At 37.4% G+C, this 24,538-nt stretch overlaps 1 protein-coding gene across 1 annotated transcript in view; it reads right to left on the bottom strand.

Moving 5' to 3' along the window:
* Positions 1-526: 526 nt before the first annotated feature.
* fpgs (folylpolyglutamate synthase) overlaps positions 527-24,538 on the bottom strand; it is a 50,516-nt gene continuing 26,504 nt past the window's right edge. Inside the window, exons 6-15 of the mRNA XM_062031378.1 lie at positions 21,780-21,857; positions 19,809-19,870; positions 19,054-19,156; positions 16,815-16,892; positions 15,087-15,234; positions 14,932-15,015; positions 12,771-12,921; positions 10,098-10,173; positions 6,640-6,706; positions 527-3,291 (exon numbers count right to left, since the gene is read on the bottom strand). Coding sequence (XP_061887362.1) covers positions 2,918-3,291; positions 6,640-6,706; positions 10,098-10,173; positions 12,771-12,921; positions 14,932-15,015; positions 15,087-15,234; positions 16,815-16,892; positions 19,054-19,156; positions 19,809-19,870; positions 21,780-21,857 — 1,221 coding nt within the window. The 3' untranslated portion in view covers positions 527-2,917. The remainder of the gene's footprint in view (positions 3,292-6,639; positions 6,707-10,097; positions 10,174-12,770; positions 12,922-14,931; positions 15,016-15,086; positions 15,235-16,814; positions 16,893-19,053; positions 19,157-19,808; positions 19,871-21,779; positions 21,858-24,538) is intronic.

Raw genomic sequence — 24,538 nt, 5'->3', positions numbered from 1 at the left:
TGGATGGAAAACAAAAGTACCTGCTTTTTTCCCAAATCCTAAATAAAATACTATAATGCTCACCAAATCGAGCTTGTTACACAATACAAACATCTTGGTATTTTAGTTGAGAAATTATCTTTTAAACCCCCCAATTTTGAAAATAGGTCCATAGATTAAAACTCAAATTAAGCTTTAATTTCCGCATTAAATCATTTCTTCCTTGAAGAGGGTAAAATAAAAATATTGATTTTTTTTCCAATTTTCTTAAAATATTTCAAGATTTGAAATGATATACAATACTAAAACTAATTTGTTTTAGTCCTGTTAAGTTATTTTCAGCTTCAAACCTATTACAAAAATGAAATAAAGTTTTACACATTTCAAGGGGTTGAATATGTGCATTATCAGATTTAGCTGAAAGAATACATTTGATAAATACAAGAAAGGGAACAGTTTTATTTAACATTTTATTTACTTGTTTGGTAAGACTTCAAATTCACCCAACCACCAACATGGAGATAAAGGTGATGACAAAAACATAGGATGAATGTTTTTAGGCAGTTTTATTTTAGTGTTTAACTTGTAGTGGCAATATGCCATTACAGGGGGCAGGTCGACATGTATTCAGAAGAAAATGATTACTCATATATACCGCAGGCTTATACATTTCTGATGTCTTTTAGAAAAATGCCTCGAATAATACTGGCTCGTCCTTATTAAGGCTGCGTCACATTGCACAAGCTGCCACCAGAAGTGCATGTATTATGTTTTACTTAAACCCTGCTTCAATGAATGTGGCTGAGACAAATGCAACGCTTTCCACTCACTTTGCATTAAAAAAAATATTTGACTTGGTATTAAGACATGATGGATCAAAATTCACTTCCAAAAACTTTTTAACTCAGTTCTTTATGTGACATATACAAATGTGATTAAGTTACAGTGGGGGAAATCATTAATTGGAAAAAGTTCATGTGAAGTCATTGTAAGAGGGTAAATTAGAACATTTAAATGACATAATCTCCCCTCCTAAACATTTGCAGGGGTAATGGGCTTACATGAGGTACTAAGTGAGAACTTCTGTGACTGTGACATTCATGAATCATTAAAAACTTCCACCTGCAACCATATTGTGTATTACACTCTTATTCATTAACTGACTTAAGTGGATGTAGAAGGGGATATAATTTGTGTATATACGTGTACTGTACATATACGGTACTGTATTCATGTACAGTGGAACTGGATTTTTCATATGCCCTACATTTTGTAATAAATGTTTTTCCCCATTATAATTTTCCCCGTTTTCCTCACCATTTCAATTATTGTATGACTAAACTAGTCTGTTTGCCTGCACATCATTCTGTAGAATGGAGTGCCCCCACAAAGAATGTGTTTTAATTTTTGAGTACTACAAAATAACCCACCACGAGCGTAAATAAAGTTGTGACAGCACTTGGACAAAAGTGAGAAATACTATTGAAATGTTAAACTCCGAGAACGGTACGACCATGTCCATGTGGTTCCTCCCTCTTTGCTAACAAAGAGTCTTCAATTAAGGTAAACGTGATGTTAAAAATATTCATCTATACATTTCATGCATCATTTATTGGTATTAAATTATTTTTCTACATGTAAACTATAAATAATTCTTTATAAAAAAATAATTGTGTTCATATTTTTGAGTATCCAGAACAAATTAATTTGATTTATATTATTTGTTATGGGAAAAATTGCTTCAGTTTTTGTACAATTTGGTTTAGAAAAAAAACAACAAAAACCGAGCTACCACTGTATGTTTGTATCTATGTATACATGTATCTAAACAGACACACAAATATACCTTTTGGAATGGGTGATGTACAAAAATATTATCATTTAAAACTGAATATACACCCGATGTAAACACATTTTTGACTTCAAGTGGGATGACATGGCACTCCAGTGTTTAAGGCTTCACCGGTGATGAAGCTGCCTTAGTTCGAACTCCACAGTGCATGGAGACAATTTCTCTCGAACATAAATAGATCCCTGCATATTCGCAATTTAGCATTTTTATGGTGCAAAAATATGTATTTTTGCCAAGACAAATCCCATTTCTGTGGTTTTAGAAAGCAACCTCCGCAAATATCAGTGATCTTCTGTACAGCTTACACAAAGAGCACGCCCCAAAGTTTAGCAACAATTTTTATATAGTACTGCATCTTCTCAAGGGACTAGAAATGAAACTTAAGACATTCTTTAGAGTAGACAGTGTACAGCTTTTGTACAATATAGCTTAACTATCCACCGAACACAGCAATTATTGTTTTAACAGCTGGCAACACGTGAGTCTAGCCGCCAGTCAAGCATGAGTGCGGCCGAAACTGGTGAGGCCACCATGACACCATAAATGAGAGAAAGAGGATTTCAGTATCAAACTATGCCACTCTTATTACTTCCTTGGCTAAATGGATTAAAGGCTGTGCTAAATAGCAATGGTGCTCACAAAATATTGGTTGTGTCTCAAATGGTGTATGTACACTAATTAATTTCTGTGCAAATTTTGTCTCAAATTGGTTACGGTTGTTGACGATCGCATGTTTGCCTGCTTCCTCTCCTTTTAAATGGTGAATTGCAACCACTCAAGTTAGTCCCTCCCCTTCTGCTATGTAGCCAAGATAGCAACTATGGAGGGTGGCAAGTGTCCAGCGTTTCACACACACTTTTGTACAGTAACCTGTGTGTTAAGTACGTTCAATCTTTACTACTTTACAAGCTATACACAGACTACCCTAAAGTTATAACACAGTTTCACTCCCTTGAGAAGATATACTAAAAACGGCTGCTGAAAAGTGAAGGGTGCACTCATCTATGTGATACTGTACCACTGCCCAGAACAATAGCGCCCATAAAGATAACAGCCCCATGCTAATTCTAACAGGAATTCCAGTTCCTAGGCGGATTGAGGAACAAGATGTTTTAGTGCCCCTCCTACCAGATGCAGGCTACCAGTGATAAGTATGTGAATCTGGGCTGCATTGCAGAGTGGAGCAGCTTTGGCATTCACACTGGGTTTCAACGGGAACACTTTCTTGGAAGGGTCCGCCAGCACAGGGTCTCTACCCTGTGTGATCCAGTGGAGGGCGCTAAGGATACAGGGGAACACCAGTGTGTCCGCTTTCTTGTCGGGGGCTAAAGACAAGCTGTCCTCAATCAGAAGTGGGTTGCTGCCTGTGTCCCCCGTGCTATTGTGCAAGCGCCAGCTCCTCTCGTTGTCCAGGCAGCGGGTTAACATGTGTTCCACCGACACATTGAAGTTCAGTTGGTCTGAGAAGCAACAGCAGCACAGATGAGTGATGAATACACAGTAACTGTCAAATGTAAAATCCCACACAGAAAATGGGAAACAAGCGCCATTGCTTTCTGTATGGATAATTGCATGTCAACTCTAGTTAATTGTGTTTCTTCAACAAGTCAAAATAATGTATGAAAAGCGCTTCATAAAGAAACAATGCAACCAATGTGCTGCTTTTGCTGATCCACCTCTTCTTTGTCAAATTGTTAAGAGTTTAGTTTGTGTCATATTGACTATTGTTCTACAGTCTGGGCGTCTGCTGCAAGTGGTGAGATCAGTAAGCTCCAGATTGTCCAGAATAGGGCAGCAAGGCTGGTTCTTGGTTGTTCACTAAGAACCAATGTGAACCAAATGCATGCTTCTCTTTCCTGGCTAACAGTGCAGAACAGGTTGTCAGCTAATACTCTTATATTGTTCAAATCTGTAACCGGTAGTAAAACTCCTGCTTTTCTCATGGCCCAAATAGTTCACAGTAGCACTATACATAACCACAATACCAGGGCATCCAGTGAGGGGCATTTTGTACTCCCTCGTCCCAGGAAGAATGCTTTGCGGAAATCTTTTATTTATAGATCTTTATCGCTCTGGAATAACCTGCCTCAAATTCTCACCAGCATTGAAAGTAAACCGGTTTTTAAAAAGAGAGTAATATTTTATCTGAGTTTTTAAATTAGTTTGCTCGTTGATGATTTGTTTGGTTTTATATTGTGTAGTTATATTTATATGGTAATTATTATTCTGTGACTGTAAATTGTTTGCTTGTTTTTTATTGATGCTTTTATTTTTTTCTGTATTGTGTAGTTATAATTATATGCTTTTACTTGTAATTGTATTGAATTGTGGACCCCAGGAAGACTAGTGGGTTGTTGAGGCAACCAGCTAATGGGGATCCTTAATAAAAATAAAAACACAAAGGCTTTTTAAAGACTTAAAAACAGGCCACTGGTATACGCAGATCACACACTGCAATCTGTGGGGGACCCAGTTTTAGGTTAAGAAACAGATAAAAAATGTCAATGTGAAATTCTACTCCAAACATATTCCTAGCCTATTCCTGATAAGAATATAGTGGCATATTTCCCCAAATTTTCCCGTTGTACCTGGTGGGTGCGGCGTTAGTGTTGGGCTGGTAAACAATCGCGTTGTGGAAGAGTGGGTGGTGATACAAAAACTGCAATTCCTTAACCAAGCTGTTTGTTTACATGCTTTTTTTTATTTCTCTTTGCTATTTGGGCTTATTGGACCCTAATTAGAATAAAAACTAAAAATCATCTTTTGATATGATGTACTTAGTCCATTGGTACACAAACGTGTACTTCATGTGTAGTGACATGCTAATTTTTTACACTTTTTTTCCAAATTCCATTGTATGTTATACTCTTCTGACACCACCAGATAGCAGTATAAGTGTCCACATAAGCAGCATAAGACCCCAATTCAGTAGTGTACACAATTTTGGAAATAGGAGCTAAAAGGTTCTGTCCACGCATGTGGCCACTAAGGCCTTTAGAGGTTTTTAATAATAATGAAAAAAAAAATGCTTATGGTCTCATGTCACAAACATGTTTTGTGAGAAATACCTGGAATATGAAAATATTACAACTCTTCGTCTTAAAAGATTTTTAGGAGTAACAACCCAGTTATTGCAAAAATGCATTGATTTTAATAATTTCCCCTGTTCAATATGCAGGGGACATAATAATGGAAATATGCCATCCTGGGAGTGCGGCTGTTCGGATCAGGAATTTATGCTGCCGATTCCAATCATCCACGAGAGAGATCGGCTGATACCAATACTGATCACATGTCTTGATTGTAATTTTTTAAACTTATCTATAGTGAATGCTGTAGACAGTTTAACAATATCAGCACTATATTTTTAACTACTTCCTTAATCTCTTTTAAAAAAATCAAATTGCTTGAGCAAAATTAAGTCAATAGTAAACAATAACTAATCAAAAACTATTAATTACTTATTAAAATAGGTTTGGCCTTTAAAGTCGTCCTGTGTCCAGGGAATTATTCTCTGAAATTGCAAACATTCACAAAAACTATTTAAAAAACAACACCCAAACAATATTGAGACAATGAAAATACAAATCAAATCATTCTTGATTATTGATTGAGCCACTCTCCTCTTACATGTCGCAAACTGACTGTGACAATGCGGACACAACAGTTGCAGTTATATTATCCTCTCTCTAATCATATATTTTTGTTACTAGCTGCTTACAACCTGCTGCAATGTGGTTCCAGCTACACTTTTTATTAGGCACTTATTTCTTCTGTTGTTTCCAGCTAGCTCGGCTATTAGCATGCCTGCGCCTGATTGCTCTGGTGTGTAACATGTTTAGCCTCATCCTAATACTTGATACTTAAGATATTTTTATTTTTATTCTATTGTAATATTTTTTTATTTTGTTTCCACTTATACCCCCATTATTTACTTTTTACAATTTTGTACACTACTGCTGGAACTTAAATTTTCCTGAGGGAACTCTCCTGAAGGAATCAATAAAGTACTATCTATCTATTAAGAAATGCAAATGTATTTGTCGTAATTAAGGTGATTATGAGGCAAGCGGTTCCACACTGTATATGGAGATACACAATTAGCTGCTAGCATGTCAGCTAGGGGACTAAAAATAAATACAATATTAGCCACAGACAATGAAAAACCAATCAGAAGGGCGGGGGTGTGCTGTCGAACCCTAAGGTTCCTGGGGAACTTCCGAAAGTCTCATCTCGTTACCGGGAACCAAAAATTCTCCTGTGGAACTAAATCTACCCGGGTAGTTTTTGGTGGAAACACAGGGGGGTAACTTTATTTACCTGGGTAAATGGGAAAGTTCCTGTAAAAGCCTACCATTGCCTGTGATGTGATTGCATACCCCTAAAAAGTGAGTAGTTTTAAAATGTGTTAAAATGCATCCAATACATCTTTGTGCTTGACTTTATCTCATTAAGTCAATATATGGCGTACAGGACATTTAGGAATGCTTGTCATGTGACAATCCCAGGGCATGGCAGTCTGTCGGTAAGCTATCTTATTTCCAAAATCTTATTTTTTTTACCATTAAAGCCATTTTTTTCAACATTTAACAACTGTAGTACTTCAATTCAAAGAAAATTTGTACTACACAACAAAGTGACCATTTCAGGTATTTTCGAGTAAGCAATACATTTAGTATGAACTAACAACTCTAGCAGGAAATGTCAAATCTATTCTTGGTGGGTCAAACTGATTAATGGCAGACGACCAAAAACAAATAAATATAATGGGAAATACTGACATAAATATATGGACTAAGTGATCTCACCTGCATTACAGGAAGTGATGGTCTCAGTGATGTTAGGGCAGAACACAGCAAAATCAAAATGGCAAGGCTGAAACAGAAACCAAACTATTAAACTCAGAGTTAAACTGCTTTGGAAAAGCATGGAGGGCTACAACATATTTGCGCGTGGCTGGGTCATGGAAATGGGTGTAAAAACTCTCCTGGAAAAATAGTTTTTGCTCGTGTAAAATTGCATTTCATGATTTAAATTCACGTCTACTGATGTTTGTCGCTGTTCACGCGCCGTTTACGAGTAGTGTGTTTTTCCCCATCTTTGTCAAAATATAACGACAGATGCAGTGCTTGAATTCACGACCGCCCTTGTCACTTGTCGTAATGCCCTAAAAAAATTTACCAGCATCAGCGGCAAGAACATGCCGTGACCGCCCTTGACTTTTTACTTGTTAATAGATTAGGGATGTAACGGTTAACGGTATAATGACAATTTGTGACGGTTAGTAATACCGTCTAATTTTTTAATTACAGAAAAAACGTCATCTATTTATGCATTTTAGGCAACACGAAGTCAGGAGCATGCGCACTAGCGTCATTTGGCTTGATTATCATGGCGGACAAACTACAAAGACTTTGCTCCAGAGATTTCCCCTCGTAGTAAACGGAGCCAAGCGCTTGGTTTAATGTCATTTTCCCTCGCTTCTCGGCGTGCGCTCAAGAGCGCACTGCTGTGTTTAGATGGCGACAGGTGTGGACAATATTGTCCCGACACTAAAAGTATACAGCGAAGTAGAAAACTATTTGATGTTGCTTTTATTTTCTCAATACAGCGTCCATCAGCTGCTGTGACAGAGTTAATGCCGTGAGGAAACATGCAGCAGGCAACGTGTCGAGAACGTTGTCACAACTTGTTTATAAAGTCTTTTTTTTTCTTTCTTGGATTCTCACTCCTTTATTTAACTGCAAACTGTATCAATGTTCAAATAACATCAATACTGGCTAAAATGTTTTCTAATCTCATCGAACTGAACTAAGGCTGTGAAGATTGTGTATTCGATGTGAAAGGTATCACTCTTTATTTTTGTTGGCCAAACTGTTGTATTGAACCACTAACTAGGAGGCGTTGGAGAAGAACAAAGCTTGTTTATTAGACTTAATCTTTATTAGCCAAACTGCTTTATGTTTTATATAGATATAAAAAAGTAAACACCATGATTTTTTTCCATTCCTTTTGTTTTTTTCATGTCACAAAGGTATTACTTCAAAAAGTGTGACACAGCATTTTGTTAATGTTTTATTGTCTATAGTTGATTACTATACAACATATTTCTGCTTAAACTCTCAATGGATCTGTCCCGATACAGCATCTACATGTACATACAAATGTACATAACTTAAAAAAATTACGAAAAAAATACCTCCCTCTATCAAAATGTAAAAATAAGAGATAAAGACATCATGTAATGACAAAAAGCTGACAAGTTGAAATTATTAATGAACAAAAAAAACAAATACTTGTCTTTAGATATATGGATAATGTTTATCTAGAGCCTTTTTATTAGACATTACTGGACAACAGCTTGCCCTCCATAGTTCCATGCCCAGGTCATGTAGATCTACTGGACCCCCCTTTTTGGATCTACCCCATCGTCTCCCGAGATGGAAGGATGCCGACAACGACAGCAGATTACATGATGGTATTACGTTGACACCCCAACACTGCTTTACCTACCAATTAGTAATCATATTTTCAATATCGATAACAATAATCTTAATTATTACATTGGCCATAATTGGCAGCCCCAGATCACATACATGAACACTATTTTTATCTACATTAGGGATGATGTTTGATAAGAAATTATCGAGTTCGAGCCTATTATCGAATCCTCTTATCGAACCGATTCCTTATCGATTCTCTTATCGAGTCCAGATAGGTTGTTGTATATGGAAAAAAAACACAATATTTGGTTTAACAAAAGCTCACTTTTATTATATAAGAAAAAAATAAAATCTAATAAATAAATAAATATTGACTGTTACCCCCCTAAAAAAATAAAACTAAATAAATAAATATTGACTGTTACCCAAAGTATATTAAGTGGGATTTTTCAGAAAAACAAATATATACAGTAACACAAAAACAACCTGTCTCTGTGATCACTATAGGTGTATAAATAATAATAGTGTTAAATAAAATCAGTCCCTTGGGCACAAAACTTATAATACAGCTCTCCAAAAAGTGCACTTCTGCTGCTATTTGATATAACTGTTTGTTATGATGCTTTGACATTTTTGCACTTTCTTTATTGAAAGAAAATTCTATGAAGAGAAAAGTTGTTTGCAAATCTGGTTACAGTGCTAAAAAATGAAAAGTTAAAGCTAAAAAAGAAATACACTTTATTGAGTTAACATTATTTCTTTATAGGGTAGATAGATAGATGTGATGTTATGTTATGAGCTAGGGAATATAACAACTACACTACCCAGCATGCAACGGGAGTGACGAGCATGCGCGGTAGCCCCGAAAAGTATTGTTTCTTGTCTCACCCGGCAGCTAAGAAAAAGGTTATGAGCACGCTGTGAAAGTAAACGTCAAGAACTCAGCCAACACGCCTCGTCTGCATTATTTATAATTAGACAGACAACACATATACAGTGCGATTTTGTTTTGTTTACAAGGAAAGAAAAACAAAAGTTAAAAAAGAGAGATGTCGTATATGTTGTTTATATATGTATTTGCTGCAGTTGCTTTAAGAACGTTGCGACAGCTGCCGTAAAGGAGGTGCGTTGCTAGCCTGGTTGCTATGTTTCCGGTTGGTCGTAAAAGTGTTCGTCATGTGTTTGACATTGTACCCTGCTCAAATCTCTCAGTAAAGTTATTCATTGAATTATACCTTTTGTTTTGAATTTTATTACACCTTGGAGCGCTTTCTGCTTTCCCTATCTGCGCCTAATGACTGAGCTACGTGACGTAATTTCTTGTGATGTCTCAAGGGGCATTTCTGGTTGGGTCGGGATTCGTTCCCAGCGATTCGAATAAAGAACCAACTCTTTTTCTTTACTATAGTGGTCTCGATAACGGGTACCGGTTCTCAAAAAGGGATTCGAGTCCGAGGACTCGGTTCTTTTCTTATCGAACAACCGGGAAAAACGGTTTCGAGTATCATCCCTAATCTACATTGACAAAAAGTTCAGTTCCATCTTATGGCCATCAGGTGCCATCTTTCAAAACACGCACGCACGCACGCACGCACGCACGCACGCACGCACGCACGCACACATATACGCATGCATGCATATATCTATATTCTTGCATTTTTGAAAATTTTATTTGAGAATTGTATTTACTAGTTAACTGCCAGCATTTTGTCGTCGTTTAAGTTTCATATGAAAAATCAATAAAGTTCAAAAGGTAACCATACCATTGCATCCCGAACATTAATAGTGGTGACTGTGGAAAAATTCTGTGACAGTCTACTCACCATCAGAAGTTTCAGCATGGCTGCGCAGTCTCTCTCTCCTGTAGCATTAAAGAGCAAGATTCTGGCTACAGGTCCACTACAACACAATACAACATAATACTTCTTTCAAACAAGTACCAGGATAGTACAGAAATCAGTGAAATAGTATATGGCATGTAAAATTCATCGGCATGACTTAAGCAGACATTTACTGGGAACTGCACTTTTTTGGAAATTGTGCCTACCATTCACAATCCTTATGTAAGACAATAACATATTTTTTATGCATTCTAAATATTAATTAAATGCGATCAAAAGTCTGCTTACAAAAGGGGCCTATGGAAGTCGCTATATTCTGCCTACAAAAGCCCTTAAAAAACATCCGAATACTTTCATCATGGTTTTATATACATGCTGTAAGTATATATGTAATGTAGTAACAGGCACATTTTTAATAACGTTTCCTATTTATGTATTTTGCTCATTTTAAGCATATGCGGCGCATTAATTAAAAAAACACATGTCGCTTTTTTCCCCTCACTACATCACTGATTACTACTCACTGCAGACTTCATGAGAGCCAACAATCCTAATAAAACATCCCTTACTGTACAAGGTCTGCTGTCGTTAGGATGCCGACTGCTACGATTTTCATGTACGAACGTTTAGAAGAAAAGGAACGTGTAACCAAACGTCTTTTCGTGTCATTCTCGCCATTTCCGGGTCTAAATTTGCGTTCAAAGTGTATCAACTTGTCAGATTACATTCTTGTTCTTATAAATCATGCCTCTCACCTGCAGGTGAGGCATGATTTATGATCTACTATAAAGTTTGATGAGCAAAGTAAGCGAGGAAACAGCTTACCACTCGATGTCAACATAGGCACACGCTAGTGATCACTATGCTGCTATATAGAATTTGTCTGCATTAGCGCTTATAATAAAAATATCACTAATAATTGGTCAATATTCAAGTCATGAACTTTTTTATTGGGTGTTATGGGCGGAATAGAGTACCTTATTGGCACAGCTGTAAGCAGACTTTTATTTACGAGTGAAAATGCATTTTAAAAATGCATCCGTCGTCATGTCTTTCATAATGATTGTGAATGATTCCCCCCAAAAAAGTGAAGTTCCCCTTTATGAAGCCTAAGATGATGAAACTTAATAAAATTGACTCACTACCACCAATGATATGGTTTAATAGTTTAATACTATTAATTCATCCTGGTTAATTAGTTAATGGTGGGGATTTGCAATGGGTCAAAACAGCTCCAGCAGTCTTGTTTCTCAAAAGCATTACTTGACTTCAATTGGACCAGACAAAAAAATGTGTCTCTCACTGAGCCTGAAGTCTATTTTTTCAGGTGAACTGCTAATAAGTCAACCTAAAACCGGCACTGTAACTGTTGTACCAAAGGGGGCAATGTTTAAATATTAAAGCTAATTAAAATTTAGAATTTTTTTTAAATGTCTTTAAATGTGTCCAAGATATAAGCTAGCTCCTTCAAGTTCAGAAAAGTAAATTAAAAGTTTTGCCATTCACCACCAAAAAAAAACCTTTGCCCTTGACCCTTTCTAAGCCAGAAAGCAAAGCTCTCAATTTAATAGTAGTGCTTCTTTCTAAACTCACCTTTGGTCTTGAACTTTGGGTAGAGACCAAATGCCAAATGCCTCTGGGGCAGACCTAGGGATTATGTCTCACATCTGGACTGGGAAGGACTATCCCCCAGTGGAGTTAGAGAAGGGGAAAGGTAAGCCTGTGCTTCCCTGCAAAGACTGCTACTGCCGTCGTGACCCAGACACTGATCAGCAAATTAAAATGAATGGATATATGGATGGGTGGCCTCAGAAGACTTTTGAACAACATAAAATAAGGATTTTAGTCCAGTTCAACAGATTGTTTAGGTTGGTTGCATCAAGACCCTTGATGGGTAATATTTATTCAAATATGAAGTGAATGACATCTGACCACATTTACCAAAATACCCCATCCGTCCACCCATCCATTTTCTAGTGCGGATACTGTTTTGCAATGAGTTGGACCCTATCCAAGCTGACTCGGAGCAAAAGGCAAAATACACCCTGGACTAGTCGCCAATCAATCACAAAACAGCCACAAAAAAAATAAATAATTTAATGACCAGAAAACAGGCCCTGCGATGAGGTGGCGACTTGTCCAGAGTGTACCCCGCCTTCCGCCCGATTGTAGCTGAGATAGGCTCCAGCGCCCCCCGCGACCCCGAAGGGAATAAGCGGTAGAAAATGGATGGCTGGATGGACCAGAAAACACTTCTTAAATTTGCTTTCAACAAAGTTTGGGTTGTCTATGGCAACTATGCGATATTAGGCTCGGTCCACAGAACAAATGAAATGGTTTTAAATCTACTCAAACAAATCTGGCTTTAGAGGACAGAGTCAGACATGTTTGATCATGTGAATACCAACTGTTGTACTTGACTATGATGACAACTGATAACCAAGCAAATCCCACTTTATGTAAGTAGTTGGCAGGACACCTGTGCCAACATTTCCAAGTCCAAACCGGAGTGAGTGCCAAAATAAATTAAAATGTAAAAAATGCTCCAAAGCAAGTAAAATTGAAATGACCTTTAAAAAGTAAAATAATTTAAATGCATTTTACAAAGTAATTATTTGAGTGTCAATGTTATGTGTGCATGTCACCGATAGTCACCATGAATTCCTTTCATGCTCTGCTGCTGTCTCTCGGAACCAGTCCACACAAGCTTGCATACTGCGCATGGTGTGAGCACCATCCAAAAAGTATGTGACTTCTCCATGTTTAATTGTTTGATTCCTCCCAGGCCATTCAGTGTTGGCAAGTCCTAATACCAAAAGTAAAAAAAAAAAAAAAAAAATTAAATCCAGTGCGTGTGATACTCGTCCTGCGTTGTATTAAAGAATACAGGAAAAATAAGTATTTGAAACCGTGCTGGTTTTGAATGTTAACCCCCTTACAATAGATACAAATAGTCCAGAGAGAAAGATTGTAAAACAAATATAGATAGAATAAAAGGTTATAAATACATTTGTATTTAATTGAGAGAAATAGTATATTATAGTAGTATAATACAGTATTTGATTTAGCACTTGGCGTAGAAAGACTTGTTAAGCACAGCGGCCAGACATTTATTGTAATTGATCAGCAGGGTTGCACACATCTCAAGAGGGATATTGGTTATAAAAACCAGGTGTTAATTATCAATAGTGTAGTCTATTCCAGTCTTGCGCAGGTCTACAATCTAGTCCCCATGGTGTTTAGAAAGCTCTTTGGTCTTACCCATGGTGGTTGTGGAGAGGTTTGAATTGAAGTGACTGTTCCTGTGACTGGTGTTTTTTAAATTGACATAAGATGTTGAGATTAAGAGCACAGTCTTCTCTCAGTTCTAAATAGTGTACCACAATTTACAGTCTACAAGCCACTATTTTCCCCCCCCAGACGTTGAGCCCTGCGCTTTATACAATGATGTGCCGAATTTTATGGATTTTTTTCGGGTTGACAAGCTTCACATAGTAATTAACCTCGTCACAACAGACCAAAGAAATTGCCAAACGGGTCACGGTGGACCAATGATATTGTTCACATTAAATCAAACGCACTGTGCACTCGCCCGCATCTTGAGGAAGATGCAATGGAATGCTCATGACCCGCTAAAAGTGACAGACCTGGCCATCGAAAAAGGAAACACCCGCAGCATAGAACGGAACCTTTCTAAACTATTCAATCTTTACTGTGTTTATTGGAGTGTTTTTCTTTAAGGTGGAAAGTGTCTCTAATAAGAGTTGTTTATTTGTGGGGCTCCCCATTAGCTGTGCTCTCGCTAGCATACAACAAATGTTAAAAAAATGTTTTGACAAAATCTAATAAATTAGATTAGACAATGAGAATCCTTAGTCGAAAAAAGTCCTACACATTTCTAACCTTATGAACTGTTCATATCTGTGTGAGGGGGCAAATTTAGAAAATCATCAAGGGATCAAATACTTATTTTGCCCACAGTATATAAGCACAAACAAGATAAGACGTATACATAACGGAGTACAGTACTCAAAATGTTGAACTTTAGTTGCAGAGAAACATAGTAATAAAATGTTACTGGCGAGATCAGGGGTGCCCACACTTTCAGCAGGTGAGCTACTTTTCAAATGACCAAGTCAAAGTGATCGCCCTCATCTTCATATACATACACACATATATATATACATACATACACGCACACAATATACATATATACACATTGATATATACATACGTCCACATTTTTTAATTTACATTGTGGAGAAGAAAAAAAGTCCTATTTTCTGTCCAATACCACATAGTAGTGGTTGTTTTTGGCATCTTATTTGTCCAGCTTCCATTTTCGTTTTATAGTATTTTTATACACTTTACAAGAAATACATTGACGGCAAACTCCGTAGCTTGCTAGCTTGTGTGTGATAGCTTTCTGAGATTCTTATTTTGTTAGCGCAGGCAGGATGGAGCAGCACTTTTATTGTGAACACAGGAACTGTGCGGTCGGTATTTAGACTTTTGACAGCATGTACGGCGTGAGAGTCTGTGGAAATAAAAAGTGTTTCTCGCTTTCCGGACGGTCGTCCGTTCTTCTTAATACTGAGCTTGCAGCAGCCAGCGTCATCTCACAAGAGCCTCAGGTGCTGTTAAATGTCAATCGAGTGACGTCATAGTGAAGATTGATGATGGATAGTTTTTAGGTCTATTTTTTTTTTATGCCTGGCTGGCAATCGACTGACACACCCTCCGTGATCGACTGGTAGCTCGCGATCCATCTAATGGGCACCCCTGGGCTCAATCAACACTAGTGTATAAAATGTACCTTTCTTCATGTTGGGAGAAGGTGTAAAGGGAGGTGCTTCAGATATAGTTGTCGTCTTAAGTCTGGTGGACAAATACTTTTCTTCTGTAAAGAAACAGTGCGCAAAATGTTTTCTTTCCTACCAGGTATGTAAAAAACATTCATCAATGCATTACCTGGTAGACATCTCCTTTGTAACCAAGTGTGACTCAACTGCAGGGCGAGAGTGGCATTGGCACGCTGGTGTTGCCCTGCCAAGCCCAGACTCAGAGGTCCACAGTTTGCCTGGTACTGCTCTAAGTCTGGACACACCCAGAGGGGACACTACAAACAGCGGGTCAGGTGAAGTTACAATGCAACCGTAAAGTATTCACAGTGCTTCACTTTTGCCACATTTTGTTATGTTAAAGCCTCATTCCAAAATATATTACATTCATTTTCAGCATTAGAAACAAAATACCCTGTAATGACAATGTGAAAGTTGTTTTTAGTTTTTTTTTTACAAAAAAGAAATAAAATAGAAATAAAAAAACTAAGAAATAAAATGTACATTATTATTCATAGCCTTTGCCTTGAAGCTCAAACGTAAGCTCAGGAGCATTCCGTTTTAACTAAACATCCTTGAGATGTTCCTCTGGCTTAATTGAAGCCCACCTGTGGTAAATCCAGTTGGTTGGACATGATTTGGAGAGGCACACACCTGTCTATAAAAAGTTCCCACACATGACAGTGCATGACAGAGCAAAAACCAAGAATTAATTTGAGAGAATTGTCTGGAGAGCCCAGAGATTGGATTGTCTCAAGGCACGAATCCGGGGAAGGGCACAGACAAATATCTGCTGCCTTTAAAAAGGTCTCAATGAGCACAGTTGGCTCCATCAGGGAAGAAGTTTGGAAACACCAGGACTCTTCCTGAGCGATCGAGGGAGATGGGCCCTAGTCAGGGAGGTGACGAAGAACCCGATGGTCAGAGCTACAGCATTCCTGTGTGAGAATCTTACAGAAGGACAACCATCTCCGCAGCAATCCACCAATCAGTCCTGTATGGTAGAGTGGCCAGACGGAAGCCCTTCCCACATAAAAGGTTGCCAAACTCTGCTCACACACTCAGACCATGAAAAACAAAATGATGTAGTCTTATGAGACAAAGACTGAGCTTGATGTTTGGAGAAAAGCAGGCACCGCTCATCACCAGGCAAAGACCGTCCCTACAGTGAAGCATGGTGGTGGCAGCATCATGCCGTGGGGATGTTTTTCATTAGCAGGAACTTGGAGACTAGTCAGGATAGAGGGAACGATGAATGCAGAAAGGTACAGAGCATCCTGGATGAAAACCTACTCCAGAGCACTCTTGGACTGCGACTGGGGCGACAATTCATCAAACGAATTGCATCAGAACAACTCTGTAAATGTCCTTAAATGGTGCAGCCAGAGTACAGACTTGAATCCAATTGAACATCTCTGGAGATATCTGAAAATGGCTGCGCACCAACGCTTCCTATAGGACCTGATGGAGCTTGAGAGATGCTGCAAAGAAGAATGGGTGCTGCCCAAAGATAGGTGTGCTAAGCTTGTGGCATCATATTCAAAAAGACTTGAGGCTGTAATTGCTGCCAAAGGTACATCTACGAAGTATTGACTAAAGGCTGTGAATACTTATGTAAATGCACTTTTTTTTTTTTTTTTTTAAATAAATCTGCAAACATCTCAAAATATTTGTCACATAGTCATATTGGGGTATTCTGTGTAAAATCCGGAGGACAAAAACGAATGTATTTTATTTTGGAACAAGGTTGTAACATAACAAAATGTGGAAAAAGAAGCACTGTGAATACTTCCCGGATTCTCTGTATTTACAAAAAGGTAACTAAAACACAATCATTGTTTGGTTGGTCTAAACTTACGTGGATTTCTTTGGCCCTGCTCTTCAGCATGGACATTGCCTCTTCTGGCTGTTTGACTGTGAAAGCAGGGACTCCTGGCTATAAAGCATGCATTGGGGAATCAGCATGTTACTTGGCAGAGGAGAATTAGAAAAACATTCTCATTCTGTTAACTACTTTTTGAAGAGACGTGCTGGGTAATGTCACATTTGATACCAGGCAGAGTTCATTGTGCCCATGTTGGAATGACAAACTAGGTACAAATGGCTACCTCCCCACAGACAACAGGAGGCAACAATGCCAGGGGCCTAATTTACAGTATTAACTGTGTTTACGCATGTGTGTGAGAACATTACCAGGCAAAGTATGAAATTGGAAAAACTTTTACCATGCATTCTAACAGTACAACTCCAAATAGCAATGGCCATCATGACTGTCAAGTGCAAAAGGTGGCACTTTAATTTATTAACCTGAAAAAGTATGCCACATTATTTTGGCATGAGGTGGTCTTCACAACTTCTGCAGTTTGATTACCCGCCCTCTAATATCACTGCAATTTAAATAAAAGAGGCAAATCTGCCTGTTAATTAGCTTATTGAGAAATTTCAGACAGAAATGGGTGTGGGAAACTCAATTCAATATTTTTAAGTGTATGTATTCATGATTTTTTCTATTTGTAATGTCTCTTTGGCAAACTGTACTATTGACTCATTGATCTGCAGTAAAAGTAATGACTGCAATATTTTTATGTTTGTCATTTGATCCTTTAAATAATTTATGGATTTGGCTGTGCTTTGGTTTTGCAGCACATAACGTTCTAAATCGATTAATCAATCATTTGATTCGATCTGCACTTACAGTAAACACTGAAAATGTCTTAAGTCTGTTACAAAATATTTATGTACGTAGTGGTTTTCTTTTCCCGTGTTAACTTGTAAATTGGACAGACTAAACTTGAACTGTGAACAAGACGTCTCAAAAAGGCAATTTTGAAATTAGGAGTTGTAAGTAAAAGTGTACTTGTCCTGCAAAGTTTCATTACTGCAAATTGCATTAAGGTTTTGTTTCTTGAAGTACAAAATAACAGTACATTTGTAAGATATTTCTCTCAGACCCTTGTTTAGATAGCAAAATCAGACAGGATATAACACATAGCGATTTCATTTTGAAAACTGGAATGTGCTCTTAGTTTTTCTGGCACACTTGACAACAGTGCTGTGTTAAGTGTCCAGGGAGATGAAGAAGTCAACAGTAGGATCTCCTGAGGTACAGCTTTCTTCATAGTGAGCTTGTGCAACACTGACAGTCTTTATACAAGACTCTCAGTTAAAAATATAGTAAATAAAGTTTCAGTCAGATGTTGACGTTGTATGACGAACGCTGAGCACCTAAATGAGCCACTTGAAGATGAGTGTGGGGATATCTCTTTGCCAACCAAAGTTGATATGGCCTCTTATTACTGTATTTACATTGCCCACAGAGAATAAGGTGGTACCTAGTAAACCCCTTAGGTTTTGTTTTGTTCCGGAGAGCTTATTAAAGTTAATGTAAGATAACATTAGCATAGTGTGATGCTACTGCTATACCAACAAGACTATCCAGTGTTGGGAGGCGGCGTATCAATATAATAAATCAGTATTGCAAAATGTAAATGATATTGATCAAATTATTTAATTTTTTTGTTACCAACCCGAGTGGAATGGCTTAGTCTAGTTGGCCTGCACGATTGAGAAAAATGTAATTGCGAATTTTCGGGCAAAAAAACGCAATTGATTTGCTATTTTTGGTATTATAAATTTGAACGCAAAAACTGCTAAGTTGATGAGTGAAGGAAATCATGTAACAGTCAGGCTGTCAAACAACAAGTATCTTAAGCTGCCACACATTGTAGCAATAATCAATAATAGATCAATTGCATTGATCATGTCTTCTTAAAATATAGGTATAAAATGATTGTGTGCAGACAGATGTGTCTTATCTGCTGACAGCTGTTTTAGACACCAGGAAGCTACGACAGCTCTGTTGAAGGCTGAAGTGTCAGCAGGTGTGAGACAGCTCTCCCTCAAAAAACTTTGTCTGCGCACAAGTATATTGTACCAAAATGCAATCTACGTTCAAGGATGTTTGGGTGTCGGTAAATAGCGCCTTCTTCTGGACTATTGAAAGTCTGCTCTGTGAATGTGTTGTGCTTTATGATGTGGTGAAAAGCTAACAAATAGACAAGGACATACCATGTCATGTGTGTGATCCCAAAACTGACCTTAAAGATGCCACCTTTTTGCCAGGCAATCTTTTCCAAGGTGTCTCCAAGAATCTGAGTGTGGTCTATTCCTAGAGATGAGATACCACATACCCAAGGTCTCCTGCAGAGGTGGAGAATCAGTACCGTATTGACTCAAATATAAGAACATAATTTTTCTGTGATTGAATATATTCCAAACTTCTCACACATGTCTACAAAACAAAATTAGATATGATTTTATTTCTGTAAACTTTTTTGTTTAGTTTTTATTCAGGCGTGCACACACGGACTGACAATATAATGCAACAAGAAAAATATACTAATAACAGATTTGTCTTTGAAATATGTGTATAACTTTTTTTTTTTTTAATACATGCGTTATAACCATTTATACAATGTCATATTGACACAACCCTGGCCATGCCCCCACAACACCCCCTCTGTCCCCGCCGCAATATATAGATTGCCAATATGTGGGGAAACACTGCTGGGGATCATGTTATTTTTTTCTTCTATATAGCACCAGATCACACAGATAATTTTCATATAGAAGAAGTCTTTACACTTTGTCCTTTGTTCGAAGAAACTAAATCATTCGAAAGCAACAAACCTACGGGAACTGTCTTGTATTCAAATTGAAACATTACGGAAAGTATTATAGTAAACAGTAATTGCGACGTGTCATATTTGCAATGCATCAAAAAATGCTGAACTATCAAGTCCAAAATACGATCTCCAAATACTGTAACTTTTTATTTGAGTGAAAACGTTACCTTATAACGTTGGTGCAGTCATACGCTCCGCCAATCCCAACTTCAATCACAGCCAAATCCACCTGAATAAAAGAACAACATTTAACATTCCCAAACACTGGAGGGCAGTACCTCAAATCCTCCCCAAATTAACCATCTCAGTAGCTTGGATATTCTAGTGCAGTCAAACCTTGGATTTCACACGGCCGCTTTTCATGATTTGTGTTTTGCCGCAAATTTTCGCCTCAGTTTTCGTACAGGGTTCGAAAGGCCACGTGATTTTGCAGTGCATTGTGGGGGCTGGGTAGACATACTTGTTGGATTAAGGCTTTGTTTGCAATGCAAAGCACAAGAAACAAACTGGAATAAAATGGATCGTACAAAATAAAAAAACAAGGGACTGTATTAAGACAAACTGTACCCTATTCCAAAGACTCACTTACCTGAAAAATAAATACAAAAAATGGTGGGATTGAACGTCCGATGGACGAGAAATTTGAAACAAGAAAAAGTGCCGCTAAACTTGTCTACATTATGGCAAGGGAGTCAGTTTTAATACCAGGTGAAGAATTTCAGAATGCAAAGCCTGTTAAGGCACAGTCCTTTGTTCAAATTGTGCGTAATCTACGGCCTTAATCTCTTATGTGTCCAAGATGCGTGAGGTCCCCCAGCCTTGTTTCATAAACAGGGTTCCCCTGAATTTTTTTTTTAAACTTTGAAATACTTTGAACACTGCGCTACCTCTGTAAAAATACTTTATCGGTTTGCTTCTCCACAATTAAAAAGTACAAAACATGCTTTTTTCCAAAATACTGTACGTTGTTTGTTGCCCGCAGCTAGCGTGCCTAACGCATAACCCAACTAAATGCTACGTGTGTTACTGAATAAAACAGACCTTGATTCAAACTTACCAGTCTGAAAAAGCCATGAACACACCAACACGTACCAGGTGATGGCATTGAAAGTCATGTCTGTTGGTCTCACGGCTGCTATCAGGCTATTCGCCGTCTCTTGATTAGCTTCATAACCCGACTTCCTACAGCTTTGCTTTCACGCTTGAAATTAGAAAAATCTTACAAAATCCTTTGTTTTCCTAATGCGATTATGACCACAATTGTGGCAGTTAATGACGCCGCACATTCACGCAATGTTTTGAACTTGCTCAATAAAAAATCAACTTAGGCAGAGAGTCAAGCATTCACTTATGTAAATAAGCGATTCAGAGTCCAGCAAGACCCGCAATGCATTTCCAAGTCACACTTTCAAGATCTATACTGTCTTGGTTATTGTACAGTGCACCCGGAATGTATTCACACCGCTTCACTTTTACCACATTTTGTTAAGTTACAGCCATTACAGGTATGTAATGTCTTAATGGGGAAAGACGTAAATGTCTCGTTTTCATTTTAAGCATTTAAGCTCGTGAGCTGGCGTCAGTCCGTAAGTTTATCAAAGTGTAGTTAATCGGTTTTTTGAAAAATGTTTTTTAAAACAGTAATACTAACCATCGGGAGTTTTACCGCAGTCATCATTAATACCATATATTATTACATCCCTACTCAATACTAGTGTTACTGAACATGACACAGACCACCAAAAGTCGATACTCTCTCCTCAAGCTCTACTCACCACTCTCGCCTCCCCACCAAGAAGTCTTCAATAAAAAGGTAAACGTTATATTAAAAGTAAATGTTTTCATTTTATCATTCAATTATATGTACTTAACATTTTTTTATGTATGTAAAACTACAAATGTTCTCTATAAAGTGGGTTTTTGTTTATATTTGTGGGTGTCTGGAACGGATCATTTGGATTGGAAAAATACACTCAGTTTTTGTATAATTTGGTTTTCATCTGACAAATTATGAACAAAAACCAAGGTTTGACTGTATACCCTAGTGCAGAATACTTTCAAGAACAAGAGTATTATGATGACAGGCACTGTGACCCAACCACTAACTTAAAAATTGCTGTCCTACATTGACTGCCTACCTTCTCCTGAAGGAAGACATGGAAGGCTAAGATGGTGAGGAAACGAAAGTACGCAGGCATTGTCCCATCGTTGGCTTCCTAAAAGTTGAAAAGGAAATTCAATTTCATTCAATAATCCATCCATCCATCAATTTTCTACCGCTTATTCATGGTGTCTTAAATAATTATACATTATCATCTCCTTTTATAATTACTAAAGTTTAATGTAGTCACAATTAACGTTCCCTCTAAGGTGCGAAACTGCGCAATGCTCACGCGTCCTCTGCGCACAGCAAATCTATGCCGCGCAAAAAATCAAATCCCACTCTAAACAAAATAAACAAGTCGTTTGTTTTGTATGATTTTGCAATGCAACTGTGAGTAACCGGTGACGAAAGGCGGCCACAACAGATAAAACAATGTTTGTCAACACTTAAATTATTGTAACGTCTGTGGAGACACTTAGGACAGGAATTCCATCGGTCCATTTATTTAGCAAAATTGTTTGTCGGCCATAACCACACCAAAATAATGTGTAAAATACTTTTATCCAGCAAAACTAGTCGTTGTCTACCGTACAAACCAAGCTAAAAGCAACTCTTTGTCATCTGTTATATCAACAGCAGCCGCTTGCTCTCTCTCTCACCTGCACCAACATACACTATGGCAATTAGCCACTGGTGCGTTTATGGCCACACAAAAAGTTGGACAACTCCAACACTACACGTAAAGTGTAAATGTCAGGTCATTCTACTATGACTCCTCAATCAGTGTGCTTATTATACTGTCATTTGTTAAGAATGTTATTTTTTATATATTAATCATGAAATGATGTTACAGGACTACATAATTGCTAATAAAAATATTTATTTTACGGACAGAAAGTTAAACACTTCATCTCATGCAACATGTGAATGTTTTAAGGGGAACTAAATGTGATCTCTGAAAGGGGTACACAATCTTTCCAAAGCAGGACCCCCACCCAGGCATAAAATACTATAGTGCATAGCTGATTTAAAAAAAAAACAATATCTAAGTGGGCCAAATCACATATATTAGAAAATAATCTCTTGAAATTGACTAGTCACTTGATTATAATAATAAGACATTTAAATTGTTATGTCAGGTTTGAGACAAATGTGCTGCTGGTATGGCCACAGTGTGCACGTCTGTATTCCACTGAATGCTCAGGGTGTTTGTGCGTTTGCTCACACACATGAAATATTAGAAGGAACATTGGTCACAATACTCACTTGCATTTGAATTGATTGTAAATTACATTTATTTAAAAATAATGTATTATATAAAAAAATTCAATAATTGACTTAACAGTGACCATTTGGTACTATCAGTTGTTACGTTTGCTTTTAAAGAGGTAATCCACTTGCAAAATAATTGCGTATTAATTAACCAGTTTTATGATCCAGTGTTGTGCTCAAGTACTTGTACTGTATGTACTACTTAGAGGATCCCTGCCAGACCCCGTTGTCCTTTTTCTGTTATTATTAGGGGTGTAATTGTATAGCGTTATATTTGTGTCTCAATGTTGAGGTTGCATAGGCAGATTTTGAGGACAGTAACAATTTTTTGCAAGGACAAACAGATTTTGAAAATAAATTTAACTCAGGCAAAAAAATGTTTTTGAGCGAATATAAAATGTATTTTCTACTGTTTGTCCATCTCAGGGGGGGTGGCTGAAGCCTATCCCAGCTGCACTAAGGCACAAGGGACAATTTTGTGTGTTTCAAATAATATCTACGTAGTACTGAGCGATGTTACTGTATGGATTCCAACAAGAAAGACCACAAAGACTTCTCTGTTTGGAACATCATCTGGATTGTGTCCATTTTGAGGGTACACATATGTCCAACTACCTCAAGTGAGTTTGCTAAGCTGATTGCTGTATTAAATATTACAATTTTATCTAAAAAACGAGCTAGTCAAGCAATCATCATATACTATTTCTCCATAACCTAATCAATAAGTATTTGCTTTATAAAGACAATCATGGTACCTCGATCCAGTTAATAAAAATTAATTAATGCATAAATAATACAAAATGTAATGCATAACATGTAGATATCCGAAAAACCTCTTATTACTGAAATTGCTGTATTAGATTGTACAATTGTATCTAAAAACAAACTAATCAAGCTATCGTCATATAATATTTCTTCATAAACTACTCAACTATTTGCTTCATAAAGACAATCACTGTACCTCGATCCAGTTAATAAAAATGAATTAATGCATAAATAATACAAAATGTAACGCATAACATGTAGATATCCGAAAAACCCCTTATTGATGAAATTCACTGCATATGTAAAGCAGATTTTAAAAATAAAGTTGACCCGGGTGCTCTACAAATTAGGTTAAAGTAGAAAGTAGTCCACTAAGTTTAAAAATAAGATTTCTCTATGAGCAGGAGATAAATCCACCGACAGCATACCAGTGTTTCTCACACATTAATTTATTTGTGGCGGCCCGCCACGAAAGAATTACGTCCGCCACAAATAGATTTTTTTTTGTCCTGTCCAGCTTCTCAGGCAAATCATATAGTTGATGTAGATGCCCATATCGGCTGTTCAGATTTACTTTACAAAAGAGAAGTGTAGGATACTTCTCTTGTTGCCTCATTTGTATTTGACTTTTTTAAATGTATTTATATTATCATTTGGTGCAGCCGGGCCGGAGCAGGAGGGGATAGAAAGAGAGAAATTATTATGTTGCTGGTAAATAATATGGTTGTAGTAGTAGGCTAAAGTTAAATTATTTAG

This window comes from Entelurus aequoreus, linkage group LG21, assembly GCF_033978785.1.
Source record: "Entelurus aequoreus isolate RoL-2023_Sb linkage group LG21, RoL_Eaeq_v1.1, whole genome shotgun sequence".
Taxonomy (NCBI): domain Eukaryota; kingdom Metazoa; phylum Chordata; class Actinopteri; order Syngnathiformes; family Syngnathidae; genus Entelurus; species Entelurus aequoreus.
The sequence above is the reverse complement of the archived record's forward strand: the minus strand, read 5'-3'. Positions and strand labels throughout refer to the sequence as shown.